Source organism: Eleutherodactylus coqui, chromosome 9 (genome assembly GCF_035609145.1).
Source record: "Eleutherodactylus coqui strain aEleCoq1 chromosome 9, aEleCoq1.hap1, whole genome shotgun sequence".
In the NCBI taxonomy this organism is placed as follows: Eukaryota; Metazoa; Chordata; class Amphibia; order Anura; family Eleutherodactylidae; genus Eleutherodactylus; species Eleutherodactylus coqui.
The window spans coordinates 126,637,662-126,660,701 of record NC_089845.1 but is presented as its reverse complement, the minus strand read 5'-3'; the positions used below and the strand labels follow the sequence as shown (position 1 = coordinate 126,660,701).

The 23,040-nt window shown below is 44.6% G+C and overlaps 1 protein-coding gene across 1 annotated transcript; it reads left to right on the top strand.

The window, feature by feature from the left end:
- Positions 1-191: 191 nt before the first annotated feature.
- Positions 192-22,343, top strand: SQLE (squalene epoxidase). Its single transcript, XM_066578483.1, has 12 exons — positions 192-233; positions 485-792; positions 6,291-6,525; positions 10,658-10,838; positions 11,541-11,637; positions 12,290-12,403; positions 13,492-13,663; positions 15,147-15,242; positions 17,319-17,461; positions 18,387-18,483; positions 19,156-19,243; positions 20,639-22,343. The coding sequence occupies exons 2-12, from the start codon at positions 541-543 to the stop codon at positions 20,829-20,831; spliced, it is 1,668 nt and encodes a 555-aa protein (XP_066434580.1). The 5' UTR covers positions 192-233; positions 485-540; the 3' UTR covers positions 20,832-22,343.
- The last annotated feature ends 697 nt before the right edge of the window (positions 22,344-23,040 follow it).

Below are 23,040 nucleotides of genomic sequence, written 5' to 3'. Positions count from 1 at the left end.
ACTTGCGTGCTACGTAACCACTCCTTTCCAGGAATCATATCCGCGCCCCTTTGGGTGACGAGTTCCGGTTGCTAGGGAACCGCCGCCGCCGAGTGCTGCTGATGCTGAGTGCCGGCTCCACCCCTCTGCTCTCCTAGTCCATCCTATGATACGATGTACTGGGGATTGGCAGATGAAGCAGACGGATCCGTGCGGTTATTGGGGGGGCAGCGGCCTGGAGAGCTGGTGATTCAGTAAGAGCACACCCCCTTTCACATGGCACAAGATCAGTGCATCCAGGTGTCAGCTTCCACACGGCACCGTATGCTCACCTGTGTGCAGCTCTGCTGGATCCCCGGCTCTCTTGCATCTCTTTAGAATCTAATCAGAATTACTTGAAGATATTTTAAGACATTTTCATTATTTATTTTTATTTATTTGCACATTTTTGTAATATTATTTTTGCCATTTTTTCCTAATTGTTTTAATTCTTTCATTATTTGAGTTGCTTGAGTGTTCCTGCCAGCAGCGAGGAGGGTCTGGGCATCAGTCGTCGGGAAGATGTGGACCTTTCTTGGGGTGGCCACCTTCACCTACGTGTATAAGAAGTGCGATGAGTTGCTGAGCGCCCCCCGGCTGGAGGTGCTGCTCACCGTGCTGGGCTGCTGCACTATAGGCCTTGTGCTCACTCTGCTGCGCTACCGGGGGCGAGTCGGATCCCCAAAACAGGGGTATCCGGGGGTCATCGCCAGAATACTGAACCTCCATGGGGCCAAAGAAGCGGGGAAGGCCGGTGTGGATGGGGTGAGACAGGTAGGATGCCGTGCAATGTGTGTATTTCTATGTATACTCTGTATTATAAGTACACGTGGATATAGAATGTAGTAGGATATATATATATACACACACACACAGTACTGTGCAAAAGTTTTAGGCAGGTGTGGAAAAAATGCTTCAAAGTAAGAATGTTTTTTAAAAATTGAATTTATTTTTGGCAATTACCAAAATGCAAAGTGAATGAACAGAAGGGAAATGTGAATCACATCACTATTTGGTCTGACCATCCTTTACCTTTAAAAAAGCATCAATTCTCCTAGGTGCACTTGCACACAGTTTTTGAATGAACTCAGCATCACTTCCAGGACTCCTTGTTCTTCATTACACTGAAGGGAGTTCTGAACCTTTTACATGCCAGTGTTCACAAATGGGAGAACATTACTTTTCAATTTTTTTTAGTGGCCTAAATTTTAACTCTTTTCTTAAAAAAAAAAAAAATGCGGCCACTTTTTGGAAAACAATATTCGGCCTGTAAAAGGTTTTAATGGCATTGGTTGGATGTTTGGGGTCGTTGTCCTGCTGCAGAATAAATTTGGAGTAAGACGCCTGCTGTTTTTGAAAAAAATCTTACTTTTGTAGCATTTTTCCACACCTGCCCAAAACTTTCGCATAATCCTGTAAGGGCTCATGCCCACGAGTGTCACGGGATACGCCCGCAGATTTACGCCGCTGAAGTACTGGGAAAAAAAACCCAAAACGTGCTGCTGGTGATCACAGAATATCGCACGTTTTTCCGCAGTCTCCATTAATGCAGTGGAGTTCAGCATGTCAGCATTGGCTGGCAGAAAGCTAGGAGGTTCAATAGAACTAATAGCTGTGGAATTAACGCGCGGATTTACACCACGGGACCGCGGTACAAATCTGTTCGTGGACATTTTTACCATATATCGCATGCGCGGGGTTTACACGCATAATACGCGGTAACAAACTTTATATTACTTTCAACTGCCTCCTACACACAGCGCGCAGAAAAGATTAGCGCATATTATATGTACCATACACACCAAAATAGCGCATGGTACAATTAATACAAAGGCAGCGCTCCAAGTATCCAAAAACAACAACCAAAAAGAAAGGCTCCTAACAAGAGACGCAGCAAGAATGCAATGCATTATGTACCGCCGCGTGCTCGCTGTGCAGGAGATACGCCCACAGCGCGCAGGAGAATACGCTTGTGTGAGGGAGCCCTAACTGCCTGTAGTCGGGGAGTTTCAGGGACCTTTCACATAGGACGAAAATATCTACAGGACGCGGTGCAGGTCAGATTTTGTCAGTTAGTAAGCGGGTCTGCTCACTCGGTAGGTCCAGGTGTTCTCGTTTAAGCCTGTGAAATCGTGCAGTCCATTTCGCAATTTCGGACAGACCGGGGCCTTCTGTACACAGTTGCGCACAAAATAGAGCATGTTGCATTTTTTTCCCCTGCGCTCGAAAAAACCCACATGTGAAGGAACCCATTTCATTCAATTGTTTCTATTTGGCGCACAGATTTTGCGGCCGCAAATACGCCCGTGTGAGGCCGCCTTTCGTGCAGTTTTTGTTGCGTTTTTTTAACTGTAGAATGTGTTCAGCAGAACATCTCACAGAATTTCTTGCGTTTTTTTAATGCAGACTTTAGTTTTGGAATTACATCCATTGTTTGTTAGGAATCTGCGACAACAATGCTCTAAAACGTCCTTAATTCTGCATCAGAAAACCTTGCGGAATTCAAGCCCCATAGGGATAATATTGTGACACAGAAATGTCCGCGCGGACTAATTCCGTCCCGTGTGAGAGGTCCTTCAGCGGGAATTAAATCGGATAATGTTCTCACAGCGAAGATTATTCCAGAAGTCAGGAGTCACCGGAGATTACTGCACTACACTGAGCTCAGAGCTTCCGCTATCACTTCTTGCTATGCTGATCAAAATTGCTAAAAAAAACTAAAATCCTGTTGCGCTCTTAATGGTGTGAAAGCTGGGGATCAAACAAGTTGCTTGATGGGATTATAAAACGGTTTAATATTGCATAGGTATGCTATAACATACACAGCAGAACAAATAAAAATACATGCAACACGTTTTGGCGTATAGTACACCTTTATCATGCATGATTTTCTGGACCTGCCGGGATCTCCGGTGCCAGCGGGGACTTCTCCAGACAGAACCCCCGCCGGGCACCCGGTGAGTTCCTCCTTCCTTTCATTTCACAGTATAGTATCTGTAATTATCAAGGCGCTGTCCGATTTACACCGTTGTTTCTTTCTATGCTGGGAATATTCTATTTATAAGTGTACTAGTAACGCTCGGACAACCACAAGAAGATTCTTGTTTCTTTTAGTCACCTCCTCATATATATATAACTAGTAATTAGTAGGAAATTATAGTACCAGTGTTTCTGGTGGCGCAATGCACCTCACACACACACAACTCTGCTACATGCATGTCACACACACACAGCTCTGCTACACGCACGTTACACACACACAGCACTGCTAAATGCACGTCACATTCTTCATCCCATACAACAGGGATCTTAAGCAGCACAGCACTCGGGATGAATGACCTGTGATGATGTCACCGTCATGGTCCGGTACTGACCACATGAAAGCGACGTCATCACAGGTCCTTCATCCTGAGTGAATGAGTTACATTCTCCGCCCCTGACCACATCACTGTGAAGTCATCACAGGTCCTTTATCCCTGTGCAGATTAATGGTAGACTACATCCCCTTCAAACCCCCTGCGGCCTCAGTTACTATGAAATACTAATGAACACCTAGCCGGACAGCAGCAGTGTGCTTACAGGACCTGTGATTTGATCACTGTCATGTGATCAGGGGCAGAGCATGTAATTCACGGACGGACAGGTGGTTATTAGTATTTTGACAAGTCACAGCCTGCCGGGTCGAGTGGCCGCCATCTTCTGCACACAACTATAGAGGGTGTCTACATCCAAGACTGTCCGCTGGTCCTGTGTTGTATAGCTGCGGTGTGAGCGGGTGTAGTGTTACACTATTGCAGTAGCATCACTCGCTTCTGGATCGCCGTCCACACGGTTAGGAAGTGGCGCACCTCACATGAAAATATGCTTCAGCAGTCTGAAAGTTCTTTAAATCTGGCTCCTGCCACAAATCATAAACAGTCCATATAGCTTTAGGGTTCACAACCCACAGGGTCCTGTCACTAACCCCGCCTGGGGCGTCTTCCTCCGTCATACAGGGTGAGAGACCCAACTGGTCTGCACCGGATCTCAGGCTTCAAGTTCCTGATGCACCTCCCTTCACCGCCTCTCTGGCTCTCTCAGCCAACGTCTCTCTGTTTCTGGCAGGAACCGTCTCTTTTGTAGCCACTTCCTGCTACACCCATCAGGTGTTAACTAGAGTTGAGCGAACGTACTCTTCCGAGCTTGATGCTCGTTCGAGTATTAGCATACTCGATGGTGCTCGCTACTCGAGCGAGCATCACGCTGCGTTCGACCCCGCCCCAGTTTTGTCTCCTCCCCGCCGCTGACGTGTCAGATTTGACCCCTCCCCGCTGTGCACGTCAGAGGTAGTTTGTGGCTGGCTTAGGGGAGAGAGAGAGAACATGAACACAGGGAAAAAAAAGCTTGGCAAGCGGCAGGTCCCATACAAAAATGCTCGAGTCTCCCAGTGAAGTCAGTGGGGTTTGTTACTCGAGTAGAGCTCTCGAATTTTACATGAAGCTCGACTCGAATAACGAGGACCCGAGCATTTGGGTGCTCGCTCATCTGTAGTGTTAACCTTTACTTTCTCCAGGTACCAGACTGTCTATCTAGCACCCTCTGCAGGCCAGTCTGACACTAGCCTGCTGCAATATCTACCTTCTTAGTAAATAGCTTGCGGCTAAATGGTTAACTGGTTCAATATTGTACGCTGGTGTGTGTTGGATTCTTGTGTGGTATCTCCCACGCACGGTTCCCAGGGCTTAGCACTGCTCTCCAGATGTCTTTATCACGAGAAAGACCTGGGATGCCCAGCGCTCACCAGGGAGGGCTGCTCTTTACCGCCTCCTTTGGATTCCTCAGGCCAGTGTTTCCCAACTCCAGTCCTCAAGGAACCCCAACAGGTCATGTTTTCAGGATTTCCTTAGTATTGCACAGGCAATGTAATTCTTGTGAATGCCTCAGACATTGCCAGAGGTGTTCTTACTATAGGATATCCTGAAAACATGACCTGTTGGGGTGCCTTGGGGAACGGAGTTGGGAAACACTGCCTTAGGCCAAGCAGGGATATTGATAAGTCTATTCTAGTTTCGGTTCCTAGAAATCACGTGTTTAGTAGTAACACACACCTTAAGTCGTTAACATTAGAGATGAGCGAGTATACTCGCTAAAGGCAATTGCTCGAGCGAGCATTGCCTTTAGCGAGTACCTGCCCGCTCAAGAGAGAAGGTTCGGGTGCCGGCGCGGGGGATCGGTGAGTAGCGGCTATCAGCAGGAGGGAGCCAGGGGGGAGAGAGGGAGAGAGAGATCTCCCCTCCGTTCCTCTCCGCTCTCCCCCGCAGCTCCCTGCCCGCCGCCGGCACCAGAACCTTCAGTCTCGAGCGGGGGAGATACTTGCTAAAGGCAATGCTCGCTCATCTCTAGTTAACATGTGTCAGTCATTACAATCTAAGCCAATTATGAGGTGTTATGACGTTATGCTTGGCATGAAAATCTAGTCCACATTGAGTGTGAATTACATGGGAAATACTTTATAAAACTTTATTTAACTTCCCATCCATGGAAATTACACACAACCGTTGCTGTTAGGTGTTCTTATTACACCTTCCCCAGGATCCCCCTCATTGATCTTCATACCATTTAATTTTAGTGTATCTTCATTCATCAGTTCTGTGTGCTCTGATTTTAAACTGGCATTCAAATTATTCAAAGCAGCTCATATGAACAAGAAGAGCTGCAGTGTAGAGCATGGGGGAGAAGCAGAGCAACAGCCTGATTACACAGTAGTAATTTTTCAGACTACTTCTGATTCTGATAGACAGTGCAGCTAATGTAGAGTCACAGATGGTAGTTGTGTTCTTAGGCCTGCTAGACACGGGCGTATTTGCATATGCAAGATTTTCGCATGCAATATGCAGTGAATAGAACCCATTGATTTCATGCATGTATTTTTTTTCCATATTTTGGTTGTTGGAAAAAAAAAAGCGTCATGCTCTTATTATTTGTGCACCAAAAGTGCCCATAGAAGTCAATGGGGATGCGCAAATGCATGCACAATATGCAAGGAGATGTGTGCTATAATAACAAATGTGGAACTCAATAGACTAATTAGTCATTTCAATGGTTGGGAGCACTGGTGCTTTTTTCCAGAGCCCACAAATGCACACACCATGCGCATAGAAAAAACAGCAAAATATATGCTAGTGCGTATGCAAAAACATCATTCATTCCGCAAATCCGCAAATGCTTGTAAGAAGCCAACCGTATGCAGCAAGTCATTCAGGTACAAATGACTGGGACTTTTATTTTTACAGAGGAAAACCGAGAGCCACAGTAATGGGGCCCCAATTTCTGCTACCAGAGCTGGTGATGGTCCCGATGTCATCATTGTGGGGTCCGGTGTCCTTGGCTCTGCCTTTGCTGCAGTACTATCCAGGGATGGAAGGAGGGTGGCTGTCATTGAAAGAGATCTGAAAGAACCAGATCGTATCGTGGGGGAGTTACTGCAACCTGGAGGGTATCAAGCCCTGAAGGATCTTGGACTTGGTGGTAAGTTTGGTATAGGCATGGTGACATATGCTGCGTTTTTGTGCTATGAAACACAAAGGAAGGCTCCATAGGGAAACATGGGCTACAAAACCACGCAAATCACAGCTGTCGCAGGCTACAAAACATCACTCATATGAAAGAACCAGTTGGAAAGCATAGGCCTCACATACATGCGATTTGTAGCACTGTCGCATCGCGAGAAAATCGCTCAATTTTGTCGCCCGTGTGGAAGCAGTCTTATATGTCTTAAGCTACCTACACACGGGTGAGCACGATATCGGGCCGTGAGACTTGGCCCGATGTGGCGCTCGCGAACATGCGATTTACCTGCAGATGCGAGGCGTTTTTTTTCTGTCAAAAACACCTTCCATCACTTCGGTAAAGTAGCAATCCTCCAGCGCGGCTTTCAACCACGTCAGAGGATCGGCAAGTGCTTTCAATGGGAAACCTTGCATTGCACTCGCATGCACATCGCACGTTCTGTGATATGTTTTCTTGCCCCATTGAAAACAATGGGTGATGCGTTCCGAGGAACACGAAAATATAAGACATGCCGCGATTTTTTTCCTCGTGTGTATGAATCCATTCAAAAGAATGGGGTTCATATTCTTGCTAGATTTGTTCGTCTTCAAACTCACAAATGTCGCACAATTTTCTAGGCCGTGTGAAATCGGCCTTATGACTGTTGTTCAGGGCCGGACTGAGAATAAAAAGCAGCCCTGGCACACAAATCACATCAGCCCACATACAAAATCACTTCCATCAGGGAAAAATAGCCGAGCGCTATGTGCACTGCAGCAAATGTTGCTTTATGTGGTCATGCCTTACAACTGTCTTACAGGGTTTTCTGCCCTTTATTATTTACACAAATGTGCTGAAAGTGGCTTATAGTGCTGTTTTCGGCACATTTATGAAAATAATGATAAAGTGGCCAATAATACCTAAATCATACCATCAGTGCCATTGGCCTACATTACTGCTGTACAAGGCGCAAATAATATCACCAAACCATGAGCATTACATACTGACTGAACATTACCATACTGTTTTGGGAAGAAGTCACTATACATAGACCAATGTTACCACCATACAATGAGCATATAGTGATATATATAAGTCATATACAGGCGCTCTGTAGACTGTATAAGTAATTAGATTACAGTTATATTTAGTGACCCACATGTGACCTTCTCTTTGACTGGAATCGTTTACTTTTACCATCTTTTCCATCCGGTCCAGACCAACGTGATGATTTCTTCCAGTCACTATTTGTGTCTGCACAGTCCTAACACAAAATACATTTTGTCCCTTGCCTTTTCAGCACCCCAAAATCCAACCAATACAAACTCCCCATTTTGCTGCTACCCCACCTGCCCCTATTTTTGTATATGCTGTGTGGCATGGTGCCCCTAAATGCTGTAATTCAGAAATAATACTGTCATAACTATATATTGTGCTCCATAAGTTAGTAGTGCCATCTGTTGCATCCCAAACAATAATAGCCCAATTCTTAATGCCCCATACAGTAGTGCCCTCATTGAGCTCCCACATATTGAAATTGCCCCTTTTGTGCTCCCATATAGCAGCTGTACCCATAGTAGTACACCTGATAAGGTAATGTGTCCCCCTAGAAAATAATACTGCTGTCTGTGTGCACCCTAGACAGTGATTATGCCCCTTAAAAGTAATAATGCTGCCTCTACAGCTTTTTACAGATAATAATGCTCCCCAGTTCCCCCTTACACAGTAATAGTGCCTACTTAGTGTCCCTCAGGCCTTCTTGCAGGGATCCTATGGCTCTCTGCTCTTCTTGCACCCTTTAACTGTATAGGTATAGTTGACAGCCATGCTCCCCGTAGCCCACTACAGCACGGCCCACCGAGCATCTGCCTGGTGCGACAGATTGCTCGTCCGAGCCTACTGCTGTTCACGTCCTAAAATAACTTAGGCCTCTTTCACGCGGGGACCTACATGCGCAATGATCACACACGTAAAAAACTCATGGCTATTAAAACCAATGGTTTCCTACAGAAATGTTCAGATGAAGGAATTTTAGACACTCAAAAAACATCTGAACGTTCCCATAGGAAACCATTGGTTCTAATAGCCGTGAGTTTTTTGCGCACGTGAGTTTTGCGTGCATAGGTCCCCGTGTGAATGAGCCCTTAAGGTGTGTTCACATTTCCATTGTTCTGCTGTATTGTAACAGCAGGGTGACAACAGTGATGGAGCGCCAGATCCTTTTTATGACGGACACCAACAGTCTCCAATGACTGCAATGGAATCAGTAAAGCTTCCGTCATCGTGTCCTTCGTTTTACCCGAAAAACGTTGCACTATTTTTTGCAGCATTTCTGCCAGAATCAGTGACATAGGTGTGAACACACTCCCAACACGAGAGGCACACTTAGATGTTGGGGCATATTCACTTCGACTGACGTTTCATCTGCTTGTTTAAGTATAGTCGGCGCCGGCGTGAGTAAGGCAGATGTGTAAAGAGGCCTCTTAATGCATTTGTCGCTTCTGTCAACACTTCCGTGTGCCAAACTGAAGTCTATGTCGTCTACAAGCTATGCCAACTATGTTGGTTTCTGGCATAAATTATAGTTAAACTGATGGGCTGTGTATGGCCATGCCCTCTAATGCTAAACCCCACCCACTTTTTTTCTTTTTTTATAAGCAGCTAGGACTGATATAAATCATCAAGTAGTCATCATTTTGGGGCTTGAGAAATTGAGACTTTTTGATGCCACAATTGGGATAATAAATATGCTCCATTACCTCTATCTGTACGCAAAGATGCTGCAGCGCTGTGCAAGAGCCAAGACATGTGTAACATGTAATATATTATTATTACAGCTACATTTACTATACTCATAAATGTGAGGTTCCTAACACTATTTTTGTGTTAACAAAGTTTTTATTAGTTTTTTGCAAAAGGTCAAAACTAGAGATGAGCGAGCATACTCGTTAAGGACAATTACTCTATCGAGCATTGCCCTTAGCGAGTACCTGCCCGCTCGTAAGAAAAGATTCGGCTGCTGGCGGTAGGCAGGGAGCAGCGGGGGAGAGCGGGGGGGAACGGAGGGGAGATCTCTCTCTCCCCCCCGCTCCCCCCTGCTCACTGCCGCAACTCACCGCTCACCCGAGCCGGCAGCCGAATCTTTTCTTCCGAGCGGGCAGGTACTCACTAAGGACAATGCTCGATCGAGTAATTGTCCTTAACGAGTATGCTCGCTCATCTATAGTCAAAACATATTAAACATGACTTTTATTTAAATAATCAGGGGGTTACAAAGTTGGGCAAAATGCCCAGAATTACATATCAGGCATTACTTCTTACAGAGTAAAGAGTAAAGTAAAGTAAACTTCATGCAATTTTTGATCAAATCATAGGAGCCCATCTGCCAGCAACTAAGCAACCTCACCCTTCTACTTGGAAGACTGATCGTACAGATTCATGCTGGACTGTGGGGATCTGAGCGATAATCGTCCAGTGTAAATGCCGCCGGCGACAGAATGATATTTGTTCGCCGTTCAGTTTCTGTAGGCATAAAAACAAATGAACATCTCCCCATGTAAACAGGCTGTCGTGCCTCAGCCATCTTGGTGTCACATGATCGGAAGAATTTCAGGTCACGTGACTTACTATGTCATTTACATGTTCATTCACATTCATACAAATTCAGTGTTTACTATAACGGAATATACGCCATCAGTATGAAAACTGGGAATCTCATATTGTGCTAATGCTTGTTAAAGAGAATTTTTATGAATGAACGTGTAAATGATGTAGTTAGTCACGTGACCTGAAATCCTTCCGATCACGTGACACCAAGATGGCGCCCACACCGGCGTTCTCTGCGAACAAGAAGGAGTTTAAGTGGACTCTAAATCTCTCTATATATGGATGTATTGTACTGTTTTGTGTATTATATGCTTGAGAAAGGCATTTTTATTGCCGAAACGCGTCGCGTATTATACTTGCCCGCAGATAAGGCTTCCATGAGGTTACATATAGTGCACCATTCCCATTATGAGTATTTTTGTCACTCCGATGCATGATACAAACTGTTGGAAAGGCAGTAACACTCATCCCTCCTGCAGATGCTTATATGATGGTCTCTTTCCAGATGCGGTGGAAGGTGTGGATGCCCACGTGGTTCACGGATATGTCGTTCATGATATGGAAAGTAAAGCGGAGGTGGAGATCCCGTACCCCATGAATGAGACGAAGCAGCTGCAGTGTGGCAGGGCATTTCATCACGGTCGCTTTATCATGGGGCTCCGTAAAATGGCCATGGCAGAACCCAAGTATGTGCGCCAACTAGTATAAGATTCCTTGATATGTGCCCATCTGGATGTTGTAGCACTTTGGGGACGTGTACAGTGTTGTAGGATATGATGTTATGTAAGAAAAAGGGATGCATGGAGAGATCAAAAGGGGTTATTTGGGCTTTGTGGTCTCCATTTAATGAAGCGTGCCTGTTCTATACTATCATCCTAGTCTGGTTGGTGCTTTACACGGGATGACTGAGGGGCGCATAATAGTGGGCTTTACACAGGAGTGATAGTCGTTCTGTGATGAAGGTGGAGCGGACCGGGGATCATTCCGCAGGCCAGCCTCCATTCACAGTTTCTTCTGATGTTTCCTAGCGATATGTGTAAAAAACGCTGCACATACGTAATGTAATTGTGCATACACTGCGCTCCGAACGCACCCATAGAAAACAACAGGGCTGTACGTGTGTAGAACGCGGTGAAATAGAACATGTTGCGTTCTTTTTTTTACATGTGTAATTTACGTAAGAACAATGCGCAAGTGTGAATGGAGCAATGGAATTGGCTCTATCCACCATTATTATGCGCACGTAACGCGCAATTAAATTCCGCTCATGTGAGCCCGGCCTTAGATCTATATCTTAGATTTTCTGCCATATCAGTATCTCACCATGCTCCATAGACATGACCTTATACCTGTGGCTACAATGAGGACATTTGTTGCTTGTTTTGTAGCACGCTGTATATTGAGGGGACCGTTCTGCAGCTAATCGAAGAAAATGACACTGTTCTTGGAGTCCAGTACAGGGACAAAGAAAGCGGAGATGTGAAGGTAGGTGGGATTTGCTGAATAGACAGATATTTTTAAATTATCTATCTATCTATCTATCTATCTATCTATCTATCTATCTATCTATCTATCTATCTATCTCATATCTATCTATCTATCTATGTATCTCATATCTGTCTATCATGTTTCCCCAAAAATAAGACCCTGGGTCTTATTTTCGGGGGGGGGGTGTCTTATAACAGCAGTAGAGCGCCGCAACTTTACATTCGCTTTTGGAGGCAAGCTCGAAAATCATGTTTAAGCGCATGTCTGCGAGTCTCCTATTGAAATTAATGGGACCATTATACCACAATTACCTCTGTGTTCAAAACGCCGCGGTAATCGCGGTAAAAAAAAATCTGTGTGCTACTTACCTAGCACAGTCCGGTTTCCTCCTGCTGGTTTGCAGAGTTCTGGCAGCTTGCTTGCAGTAGCTTACAGAAGATCGCTTTCTGGTAACAGGGTTCATAATTCCCGCCTCCAGGAAGCAATGGCTCTGATTGGCTGAGCCGCAGTGCTCGAGAACCAATCACTGCAGCGCTTTCACACTCTCTCTCTCGTATCTATCTATCTATCTATCTTATTTCTGTCTGTGTATCTACGCTCTCTATCTCCCATAAAGATCAGCACATTGAGGTTAATATATATTCTGCAGGAAATCCGTGCTCCTCTTACGGTCGTCGCTGATGGAGTTTTCTCCAAGTTTAGGAAGGATCTCATTTTTGGACAAGTCACGGTGTCCTCCCATTTTGTGGGTTGCATTTTAAAGGTAAGTGCTTTACTTCAAAGGCACATTCCTATTGACATCATTGTCTGGCTTGTCACTAAGGCTAACTTCACACGGGTGAGTGTGCTTCATGCCCTGTTTCACGACCCTGCTTCAATTGGCACAGCAGTATCGGAATTGCACCACCACTGATTAGCAAAGGGTTGTCTTCTCCAATGAGTCACATCTTCTGCTGTATCTAATGGATGGACGTTGGCGTGTCAGGCAAGAAACAACAAACACCCTACAGCCATTGCTAGGAGAACACAAGCTGGTGGTGGCAATGTTATGGTCTGGGGAATTTCTTCGTGGCATTCTCTGGGTTGCTCATCTATGAAGAAGGCACTTTGAACCAATTTGGCTATGAATCCATCCTTGTAGATCACGTAACCCATACATTCCTTGTATCAGATAGAAATCTGCGACAACATCACTTGGCTAGAAATGTCCGACAGTGGTTGGAGGAGCACGGCCAAGACTTCCAAATACTTCCCTGCCTCCTGATTCTCCAGACTTAAACCGAATTGAATATCTGTGGGACCATCTCTATGGTTGTGTTTGCTCTACTAATTCTCCAGGAACCGTGGGATGTACAGCAGTCACCATGGCTCCAGATACCTGAGACAACCTACCAGCAACTTACTGAGTCATTTCTGGCACACGGATATTAGCTGGTGGTCATATTAATGTGACTCGACTCTGTGACAGTATATGGTAGCATTATGTAATCTTTGTAAAGTAAGTGTGTGCACATTGAACTGTATCTGGCACTACATGGTGGTATTATGGTTGTATACACTTACGATACAGACCCTACATAGGTGTATTTGGCTCTATGTGGTGGTATTATATCATCTCTGTATAGTAAGTGTATTTGGTAGATACTTCTCTCCATCATCCTTCTAAGGAAGGAAGTAGTGCCCATTATATGGACCCTGGACGTGAGTCCATTGACCTGATAAGCAGATTGTGTTCGAGAGGGCACGGAATGTGCGCTCTAAAAAGCAGCTCTCCATTGGGTCCCCGATCTTATAGGTTCCCCACATTTCCACTTTTGAATAACATTTCACCATTTTCTCTTCCAATTTCAGGACTCACCACAGTTTAAAGCCAATCACGCCGAGCTCGTTCTGGCCAATCCCAGCCCTGTCCTAATCTACCAGATATCTTCTAATGAGACTCGGGTCCTTGTCGACATCAGGGGAGAAATGCCAAAGAACCTGAAAGAATATATGATGGAGAAGATCCTGCCGCAGCTTCCAGGTGACCATGCTGATAGTGGGACGCAGCATGTGATGAATCTACGCAGGAGGCTTCCGATTTTAGACTATATTTACAATACTAGTTGCAGAAAACAATAATACTGCACTAAGGTTCATTAAATGGTGCGTAAATCCAGCGTCATCGTGAATAATCTGATGACTCCCTTTCATTTAGTGTCCCTGTTTGTGAGTACAAAAACCCATACTGATCTGAGTCTCTTCCAGCTATGGTCTAGCGGCTTTAACCCCTTAAGGACACGGCCTATTTTGGCCCAAAATTGTAGTTTTTATTGGTATCACCTTTGTGGATTGTAAAACTGTTATTCATTTTTATTTGAGAGCAGGGAGAGAGAACCTCAATTCCGCCATTGTTTTTTTGTTATACAGCATTAATCATGCAACGGAAATAGCAGGATGCATTTTTTTTGTGGGTCGGTAAGATTATGACAATACCAATTTTTTAATTTATTTTTTTAGGTTTTTCCACTTTTGAATAACAAAACCCCTTTTTGGAAATCATTTTTCTTTCTACATCGTTGCATTCAAAGTCCCATAACTTTTTTAACTTTCCATGGATGGAGATCTGAAAGGGCTTGTTTTTTGTGACATGTTGTGGTTTTTACTGGTACCATTTTGGGGTGCATATTGTTTATTTATCATTTCCATTGCATCTTTTGGAAGGCAAAACAAACACAATAAACATTTTGCCTCTGTTTTTTAGTTAATTTTTTTTTACAGTTTTTGCCATGCACGATAAATAGAGTGTTCAATTTGTTGTACAGGTCGTTACAGATACGATAATACCAAATATGTTATATCTTTTCCCATTTTTTTTTATACAAATAAGGGAAAGTGTGCAAGAAAGAGGGTTTTTTTTTTCTTTTTTTCATTACATGTTGGGGACTTGAATCATAATAACTCTGATTGCAATGATAATGCATTTCAGGACTTCTATACTGCAATACCTTATTGCTTACAAGAGCAATCATAGGCAATGGCAAGCCCGGACACTGGTATCTGGCATCCTGTTGCCATAGTAACCCATCAGCTTTCTGCAATTACGCTCCCTCTGTGAACCCTTTACATGCCGCAATCAACACAGATTGTGGCATATAGGGGGTTAACAGCAGGCATCGCTGGCTTCCGCTGCGGGATGTAAGTTTACGTCCCGTTGCATTAAGTACCTCGCACAAGGGCGTAAACTTATATCCTGTAGCGTTAAAGGGGTTAAATTGGATTGTATTAGATATGAAAACAAGATTTGATTATTTTCCATAAACGGCACCACCCATATCCACAGGATGAGCCTGGTATTGCAACTCTGCCTCATTCATTTGAACTGCAATACCAGACACAACCTGCCCTTCAACAGTGCCAACTATATCCATAAGACCAGGAATGTGCTCAGAGTAGGTGCAGAAATTAGTGGATGTCCCTGTGTAGCCCGAGAGACACCTAAATAACCTGACATTGTTTCATTGCAGAGCATTTAAAAGACCCTTTCCACTACGCTGTTGAAAATGACCGTCTGCGGACGATGCCGGCCAGCTTCCTCCCACCTTCACCTGTCAACAAAAAGGGTAACGATACAACAAGGGGCACATTGGGGTCAGGATGCCGTGTAGATCCAGCAATAGTAATATCTATTCACATAGCTTACTAGAAAACAGGGGTTGTGATCTCTCTAGTTGTAGTCAACATCACTCACTTGTGCGATCTCATTTCCATGACGCACTACATACATACACTGAATGGCCACTTTATTAGAGACCCCTGTCCTTTCATGATTGGAGCTTCCCTGTATGGAGTGCAACATAACATCACGTGACAAGTTTTCCTTGGATCAGTTTCAGTGTGAATCCACATTAGATGGGAAAATATGAGCAGCTTTGAACGAGGCCTGGTCATCAGCTAATAGCCAGGGACAGGATTTTAAAAGATCTGCCAGCCTTGTCGGGTTTTCGTGTCAAACATTGGGGAGAGCATACAGAAAATGGTGTAATCAAAGAAAAACATCTAGCAAAAGGGGATCCTTTATATCTAAATAACTCATCATCATCAAAAGGGGTCAGAGAAGGATGTCAAGAATCATTCTGACAAAGAGGCAGTGCATAGTCAAGTAAATTGCAGCCAGATACAATGCTGGTGCTCCAACTAATGTGTCCAAACACAAAACTCGTTCCTTGACACAGATGGGCTATAACAGCAGATGATCAGTTCTAGCACCATTGCTGTCTTAGGGCTCTTTCACACGAGCATAGGTGTAAAAGTACGTGAATGGGCGCACAAATCTGTCATTTGTGCGCACGTTCAGACAGCGCATATACGCTGAGCCTGGATCGCCATCGGGCGGGGGAAGACAGTTTAGCCCTGCTAGTTTAGCCTTCCCCATTTCCACCCCCTCGCCGGCTCTCAGCAAGGGGAGGAAGCAGGACATGGCAGGAGCTAGTGTGCAAAGCTCCCGTCCCCCTCTTATTGCAAACAGCCGGCAATGGACGGAGAGGAGGAGAGAAGGGGGAGGGAGTTTAGCAGTCACGCTGCTAAACTCCCTCCCACCTCCCTTCTCCGGCAGCTGTCATTGGCTCCTATAGGAGTCTATGTCAGCGGCCGATGTATTCCGAACAGAAAGATAGCTCCAGGACTATCTTTCCTGGCCAGCGTAAAAGTGCCCAGCAAAATTCGCTATCTTGGCCCGGCACTTTTACGCGGCAGACAATCGCCCGTCTGATCTGATGCATTCGAATTAAGGACATCAGATGGTAGCATGTAGCGGCCAACCGTGAAAACAGCGCCCAATGTATGCTCATGTGAATAAAGCCTAAGGAAAACAGAAAGGTGAGACTCTAGTGGGCAGAAGAGCACAAAAATGGGATCAATCCCTGAGCAGTAGAGATGAGCGAACCTACTTGGCCACGCCCCTTTTTCGCCTGAGCGCCGCGATTTTCGAATACTTCCCTACTCGGGCGAAAAGATTTGGGGGGCGCCGTGGGTGAGTGGGGGGTTGCAGCGGGGAGTGGGGGGGAGAGGGAGAGAGAGAGGGCTCCCCCCTGTTCCCCGCTGCTACCCCCCGCTCTGCCACGCCTCCCGGCGCCCCCCAAATCTTTTCACCCGAGTACGGAAGTACTCAAAAATCGCAGTGCTCGATCGAGTAATTACTCGAAACGAGTATATTCGCTCATCTCTACTGAGCAGTGGAAAAACATCACCTACTCTGATGAATGCAGATATTTGTTGCACCGTGCTGATTGGAGGATCGGAATTTGGCGCAAACAGCATTAACTGATTAACCCTTCCTGTCCGCTGTTTTAAGCATGCTTCATCTAATTTTCCGCAACCACAAGAAGCTTCCTGTCCGCATGGGCCAATATCCCTGCAGAACGAATGCAGCATCATGGGGAATCTATGCCACAATGACTTGCTGCAGTTCTGAAGGCCAAAGGAGGTCCAACACACTACTAGATGGGGGTCTCTAATAAAGTGCTCCTTCAACATATTTATGACTCTGTGGGATGGGGGCGCTGTGAATCTGTATGCAGTGAGCTCGTCCTAGTGCAGGATTCAGGCAGACACAAATGAGCGAACTTTCTAATGGTATTAATGAAGAAACATTGCAAAGAGTAGCTGAAGTCCTTGTCTCTTATGTTTGTGGAGTGCAGGAGTCCTGCTCCTGGGAGATGCATACAACATGAGGCATCCGCTGACCGGTGGTGGGATGAGCGTCGTCCTGAATGATGTCAAGATTTGGAGGGATCTCCTTCAGGATCTACCGGATCTGAATAAACACTCACAAGTACTGAAGGTGAGAAAAATGTTTGTAAAAAGACTTGAAGTTCCCTCTCTATATGTGACTCTCAGCAGGCGGTTGTCCATTTATCTCCTGCAAAGGAAGGTGGGACGTCTGCTAGCAATTCCAACATCCTGAGACTAGAGAGCTAGTCCGGCTTCATAACTGGCCGATGGATATCCCATTATAGTAGTGGTGGAAGGTCACCAGAGCAAGCCAAGTATGTAAATTAAGACTTGGCTTAACCCCTACGAAGGATCCTCGGAATGTTGACACGTCTCCCAGCATCCTTTGTGGGACTAGAGAATTTCTTTCTAATTTCTCCGTCTCACATTGGTCTATGTTAAAACAAAAGAAACGCACAATTACATCATAACAGGTAAAAAGTATGTGCATCTGGGATACTGGGGCTATTCGCTCACGCGTGGCGTATTTTTTAGCCACAGCAATATCAGCATGTCTTACATGCAGGATTGGACCTGGATTTGGTACTGACTGGCTGTGGATTTCCCCCTTTGGAGAGGAAGTCAGCATCAAAATCTGCACGCAACCCTATGGATTTTGTGGTAGATTCCCTGCAGTCCAATCCCTGGCCAGTTTGTCATATCAAACACCTACCTTCCCATTGGAGAAATTTGAGTTGAATCCAAGATGGCGGCATTTAAAAGGGTCACAAGGCCTAAGAGGTTTCCTGGCCAGGTTGTATGCAAAATTAGATCACCGTTTGCCAAACAGTTTTCATTCTATATAAGTGTTTCCAGACTTTTGAGACACCCTGTATAGATTATGTCCGAGGTGTGAATAAGTCCCCGGACCGGGTTCACACTTGCGCATATTTTTTTGTGCTGCAAGCAATCTAAGCTGATTGAAAAACTAATGAGAAATTGCCATCTTTTTGGAGCTTGTAGCGAGTGATGTTTTGTGCCTTAATGTTTTTCAGGCTAAACAGCAATTCTACTGGTCAAGAAAAAAGTCGCATTCTTTCGTAGTGAATGTTCTGGCCCAGGCGCTGTACGAGCTGTTCGCTGCTACTGATGGTGAGTGGTGGCTGTAGGGCTAACGACACTGACATGATAAAGACAGACATTGTCCTCCGGACAACACCAAAAGTACCGGTCGATGATATAGCAAGTCGATCACTCCTTGTTTAACCCTATAATGATGGGCCCATTTTAGGCCATAATGACCAACCAATGTTTTGGCTTTTTTGTTTTTCACTTCACATGCCTACAGCTATGTTTTTTAATTTTTCCGTCAACATGGCTATAGCAGGTCTTGTTTTTGTGGGATAAGATGTATTTTATAATGGCATCATTTTCGGATATAATGTTATTAATTTTGGGAGACAGGATTGGAAAAAAAATTCCCCACGTCATAGGGCTCAAAGGTCAAGAAATCCAAGGAGTGTATTCCGTCCCAGTACTGTGTCCCCACGAAGTCTGTCTCTTTTCAGCCTGATCCATGTGCGCGCTCTCCCGCAGAGATGAATAGGAGAGCGCATGTATAGAGGGAGCTGAAAAGAGGCACACGCGGACTTTGGGAGAACACAGCACTGGAACAGCTTTTCCTGGACTCCCCTTTCCCTGACCTTTAAGCCCCATAATATAGTTTGTGGGGGTCAAAGGTCATGACAGGTGTCTGTTTAATCTAATTAGCTGGTTGACATTAAGTTTAATAGTTTCCTGTGATATCCTGTTGTCCGTTTGCAGATTCCTTGTACCACCTGAGAAAAGCCTGCTTTAATTACTTCAAGCTTGGAGGCGAATGTGTCGCAGGTCCCATAGGACTTCTGTCCGTGTAAGTATCATATTCTGCTTCCAAAGTTCCTCATACACACAGCAAGGAGAGTGTATATTAATGCACTGTAACCTGTGTGGGGGAACCCCATTCCCAGCATATTGGGAGTCGTAGCTTCCCCAGATACTAAAGATGTTTCTTTCTTCTTTTACTTTTCATTTTTTTCATCCCCGCCTTCCAAGAGCCATAAGTTTTGTATTTTTCCATCGACATAGCTGTATTGTTTTTTGCAGAACGGGTTTTCTAATTTTCAATGCTACTATAAAATGTACTGAACATTTTTTAAAAACATTTAAGTAGGGTGAAATAAGAAAAAAATGCAGTTGGACCATTTTTTAGAACCTTTAGTTTTTACATTGCTCACTGTGCAGTAAAACGACATATGAACTTCGTTCTGTACGTCAGTACCATTGTGATAAAAATGTATAGAGTTTGTTTTTCAATGTTTTTCTGCCTATATATATATAATTTTTGTTTTTCAACAAAAATAGTATTGCAGTATATAGTGATTTTTAATGTTGCTTATTAAGCTTTGCCACAGGCAGGACTTGATAGGTATCTATTAGAGATGAGCGAGCACGTTTGGATAAGGCAGTTACTCGAGCGAGCATCGCTCTTCTCGAATAGCTGCATTCTCATCCGAGGAGGCGGCGGTGGTGAGTGGGAGGGGGGGATAAAATTGGATTCTCTATTGAGGCCTCCTTGAACAACAGTGGAGTTGGTGGTGGCAGCCCAGTGGTTAGAACTGCTGCCTTGCAGTGGTAGGGTCCCAGATTTAACCGTTTCCAATCCAATTTGTATCCTGGTTTTCCTAGGGGGCTTACTCTTTTTCTGCTGTTATACAACGGCGCTATGTGCTGGCTAAAGCCAGTACTGCATGAGGTGACACGTTGGTTAGGCTCCGACAGCAGAGAAGCTGTCAATATACAGTAAGAGAACCCCGACGGACGTCTTCCAACATCGGAGCTGTACAGCCTTAAATCATAATGTCTTCAGACGTCAGACAGTGGATTGGAAAGGTTTAAATCCCCATTAAGGTCAGATTCAAACCTACAAGCTGACCCTGTTCTTTCTGCCTGTGTAGAAAGCCAATATTTTGGCATTTTTTGCTAAAAAAAAAAAAAGATCCAATCCAATTTAGCAGAGATTGACCTGGAGCGATCACAATGAGTAACTCTTATCCGGACACCCTGGGAGTATGACAAGAGCCAGGGAGGCATGTTGCAGACCAGTAGAGTATGAAATGGAGAACATACAGGCACAGCAGAATAATATAGTTGCATTCTCATGAACTACTAGATGTATACACGAACGTAGCATCCATGTTTAATATATAATTAGGGTTGAAATTTTCCAGAAAACTGTGTCATTAACACCCAGCATCTCTTCCTGCAGATTGTCCCCCAAACCCATGCTGCTTATTGGACATTTCTTCGCTGTTGCCTTTTACGCTGTCTACTTCTGTTTCAAGTCCGAGCCCTGGTTGACCAAACCTCGCGCCCTGTTCCGAAGCGGCGCCATCTTCTACAGAGCGTGTTCTGTCATTTTCCCTCTCATATACTCAGAGATAAAATACCTGGTCTACTGAATCCAGACATTAAACAGTTAACCTTGCCACAGAAGGCGCAAAATAAGTGAAGAGGTGCATCATGGTGTCATCATAGACTCGGGTCCCTTCCTTTCTGATCCTGATGTGCACCTGAAGAATAATGGCAAAGTATGGCATGACAGCAACTTCCTGCTGACACCAGGGCATGGGACCAGATCCGATCCACAACTGCGCTCAAACACGAGACGCAAACTGATTATCTGAATCTTTACAGAACAACAAATGCCTTCCTGGGCATTATTATGTGTAAGAAACCTGCTGCCAGCTGCAGAGGAACAGAAATGCTCAAGGGAACTAATGATTAGACTTTGGCGCACTCTGACTGGTATGGGAACCATTTTTACAGGGTACAACATCCAGAAACTAGTCATTCATGGACGGTTAGTTGTCCTTCACGTTAATTAGCAGCCCTTGGGGGTTTATTTATTGATTTAATCCTAAACTGGGGGCAGAATACATGACCTGGCACAGCGGCTGGTGCCAATGGGTTCGCTGTGGCTCCCATTATGTTCTATGAGAAGCATCCAGTGGACTGACTGCATTATAGAAGCACATGGCCAACATGTAATAATTAGAGTCCGAAAACTGCAGCCTTACCTAGTCCGTCTTACATAACCACTGTTCTAACATCTTGGGGCCAAATGCCTCCGACATTCCTGTAATCTTCCTTCATGTGTTATATGTAATTCTGCCGCTGTTAGCTGGGATTGTGCCTGTACAACAGCCCATCGTATTTCACCCCCTGTGCCAGTTTAGATTTACAGCATTCATCTCATTGCCTTTCGGTAAGAACAGGATGAAGCCCCATTTACACGGGACGATTATCACTCAGAATTCGCTCAAACGATGTCCTTTGAGCAATAATCGTCGCATGTAAATGCTACCATTTTAGCTTTTCGGCGGAACGATAATTTTGGCCGGAGAGCTGATAACAGGGACCGCATGCTGTGATTCTGCACAGGAGCGCTGATAACATTGTATTCAGCTGCAGTACTAAGGCAGAAAAATAGGGCTGTATGCAGATAACAGACCACCTGCTGTTATCTGCATACAGCGCAGGAAGGCTCATTTACATGCAAATGAAGCTAATAAGCTACTAATGGGCATTAGTGCCCATTAGCAGCTTATGCAAAATGATTGCTCAAATTGTTACTCATGCTGATCATCTTTGCGTGTAAATGAAGCCTAAGAGTAGCAGACTGAGATGTAAATGGTCTCATTTGCATAGATTACAATGCACATTGCTTCATTCTCTTGAAATTCCTAATGGTGAAATAGCATTAAATGTATGACCGCAGCAGAAATAGAAAAGTCTTCATTGAAGATACTGATGGTCTACATGCAGATATTTCTGTACACTGTAATACATTGTTTTGTGGATGTGCTTTGTTTTTATATTTTTTACTATGGGAACTTTTATGCAAAAAGATAAGTCACTGCGATTTACCGGAGGTGATAATTTTGCACATTAAACTGGTTTTGTGAAGTTTATTAGTTTGTGTTGTGACAGATATCTGGAGGCTAAATTGCTGAGCTGTAGGAAAACGTACTACATAGCAAGAACACTTGCTCACGGCTACTAACACACGCTATTCTTACTGCAAAGAAATCCTGCTAGTAGGGCAAATAGGGAAGAAAGTACAAGTTTACTCTTTAACCCTTTCCAATCCAATTTCTATCCTGATTTTCCTAGGGGGCTTACTCTTTTTCTGCCGTTATACAACGGCGCTATATGCGGGCTAAAGCCAGTACTGCATGAGGGAATACGTTGGATAGGCTCCGACAGCAGAGAGGCTGGCAACATACAGTAAGAGAACCCCGACGGATGTCTTCCAACATCGGAGCTGTACAGCCTTAAACCATAATGTCTTCAGAGGTCAGACAGTGGATTGGAAAGGGTTAACCCCTTAAGGACGCGGCCCCTTTTTTTCCATTTTCATTTTTTCCTCCCCCATTTTAAAAAATCATAACTCCTTTATTTATCCATCGACGTCGCTGTATGAGGGCTTGTTTTTTGCGGGACAAGTTGTGTTTTTCAATGGGGCTATTTAATGTACCATATAATGTACTGAAAAACTCTTAAAAATGAAAAAAAAACTACATTCCGCCATCTTTTAGTGCATCTTGTTTCCACGGCACACAAACTGCAACAAAAATGACCTGATAACTTTATTCTATGGGTCAGTAC

What these genes read in the sequence shown, in the direction of transcription:
- SQLE (XM_066578483.1), top strand. Translation starts at nt 541, where the DNA reads ATGTGGACCTTTCTTGGGGTGGCCACCTTCACCTACGTGTATAAGAAG. An exon ending in ATGGCCATGGCAGAACCCAA is followed by an intron (nt 10,839 to 11,540) that starts GTATGTGCGCCA and finishes CTTGTTTTGTAG; the next exon opens with CACGCTGTATATTGAGGGGA. An exon ending in AACACTCACAAGTACTGAAG is followed by an intron (nt 17,462 to 18,386) that starts GTGAGAAAAATG and finishes AATGTTTTTCAG; the next exon opens with GCTAAACAGCAATTCTACTG.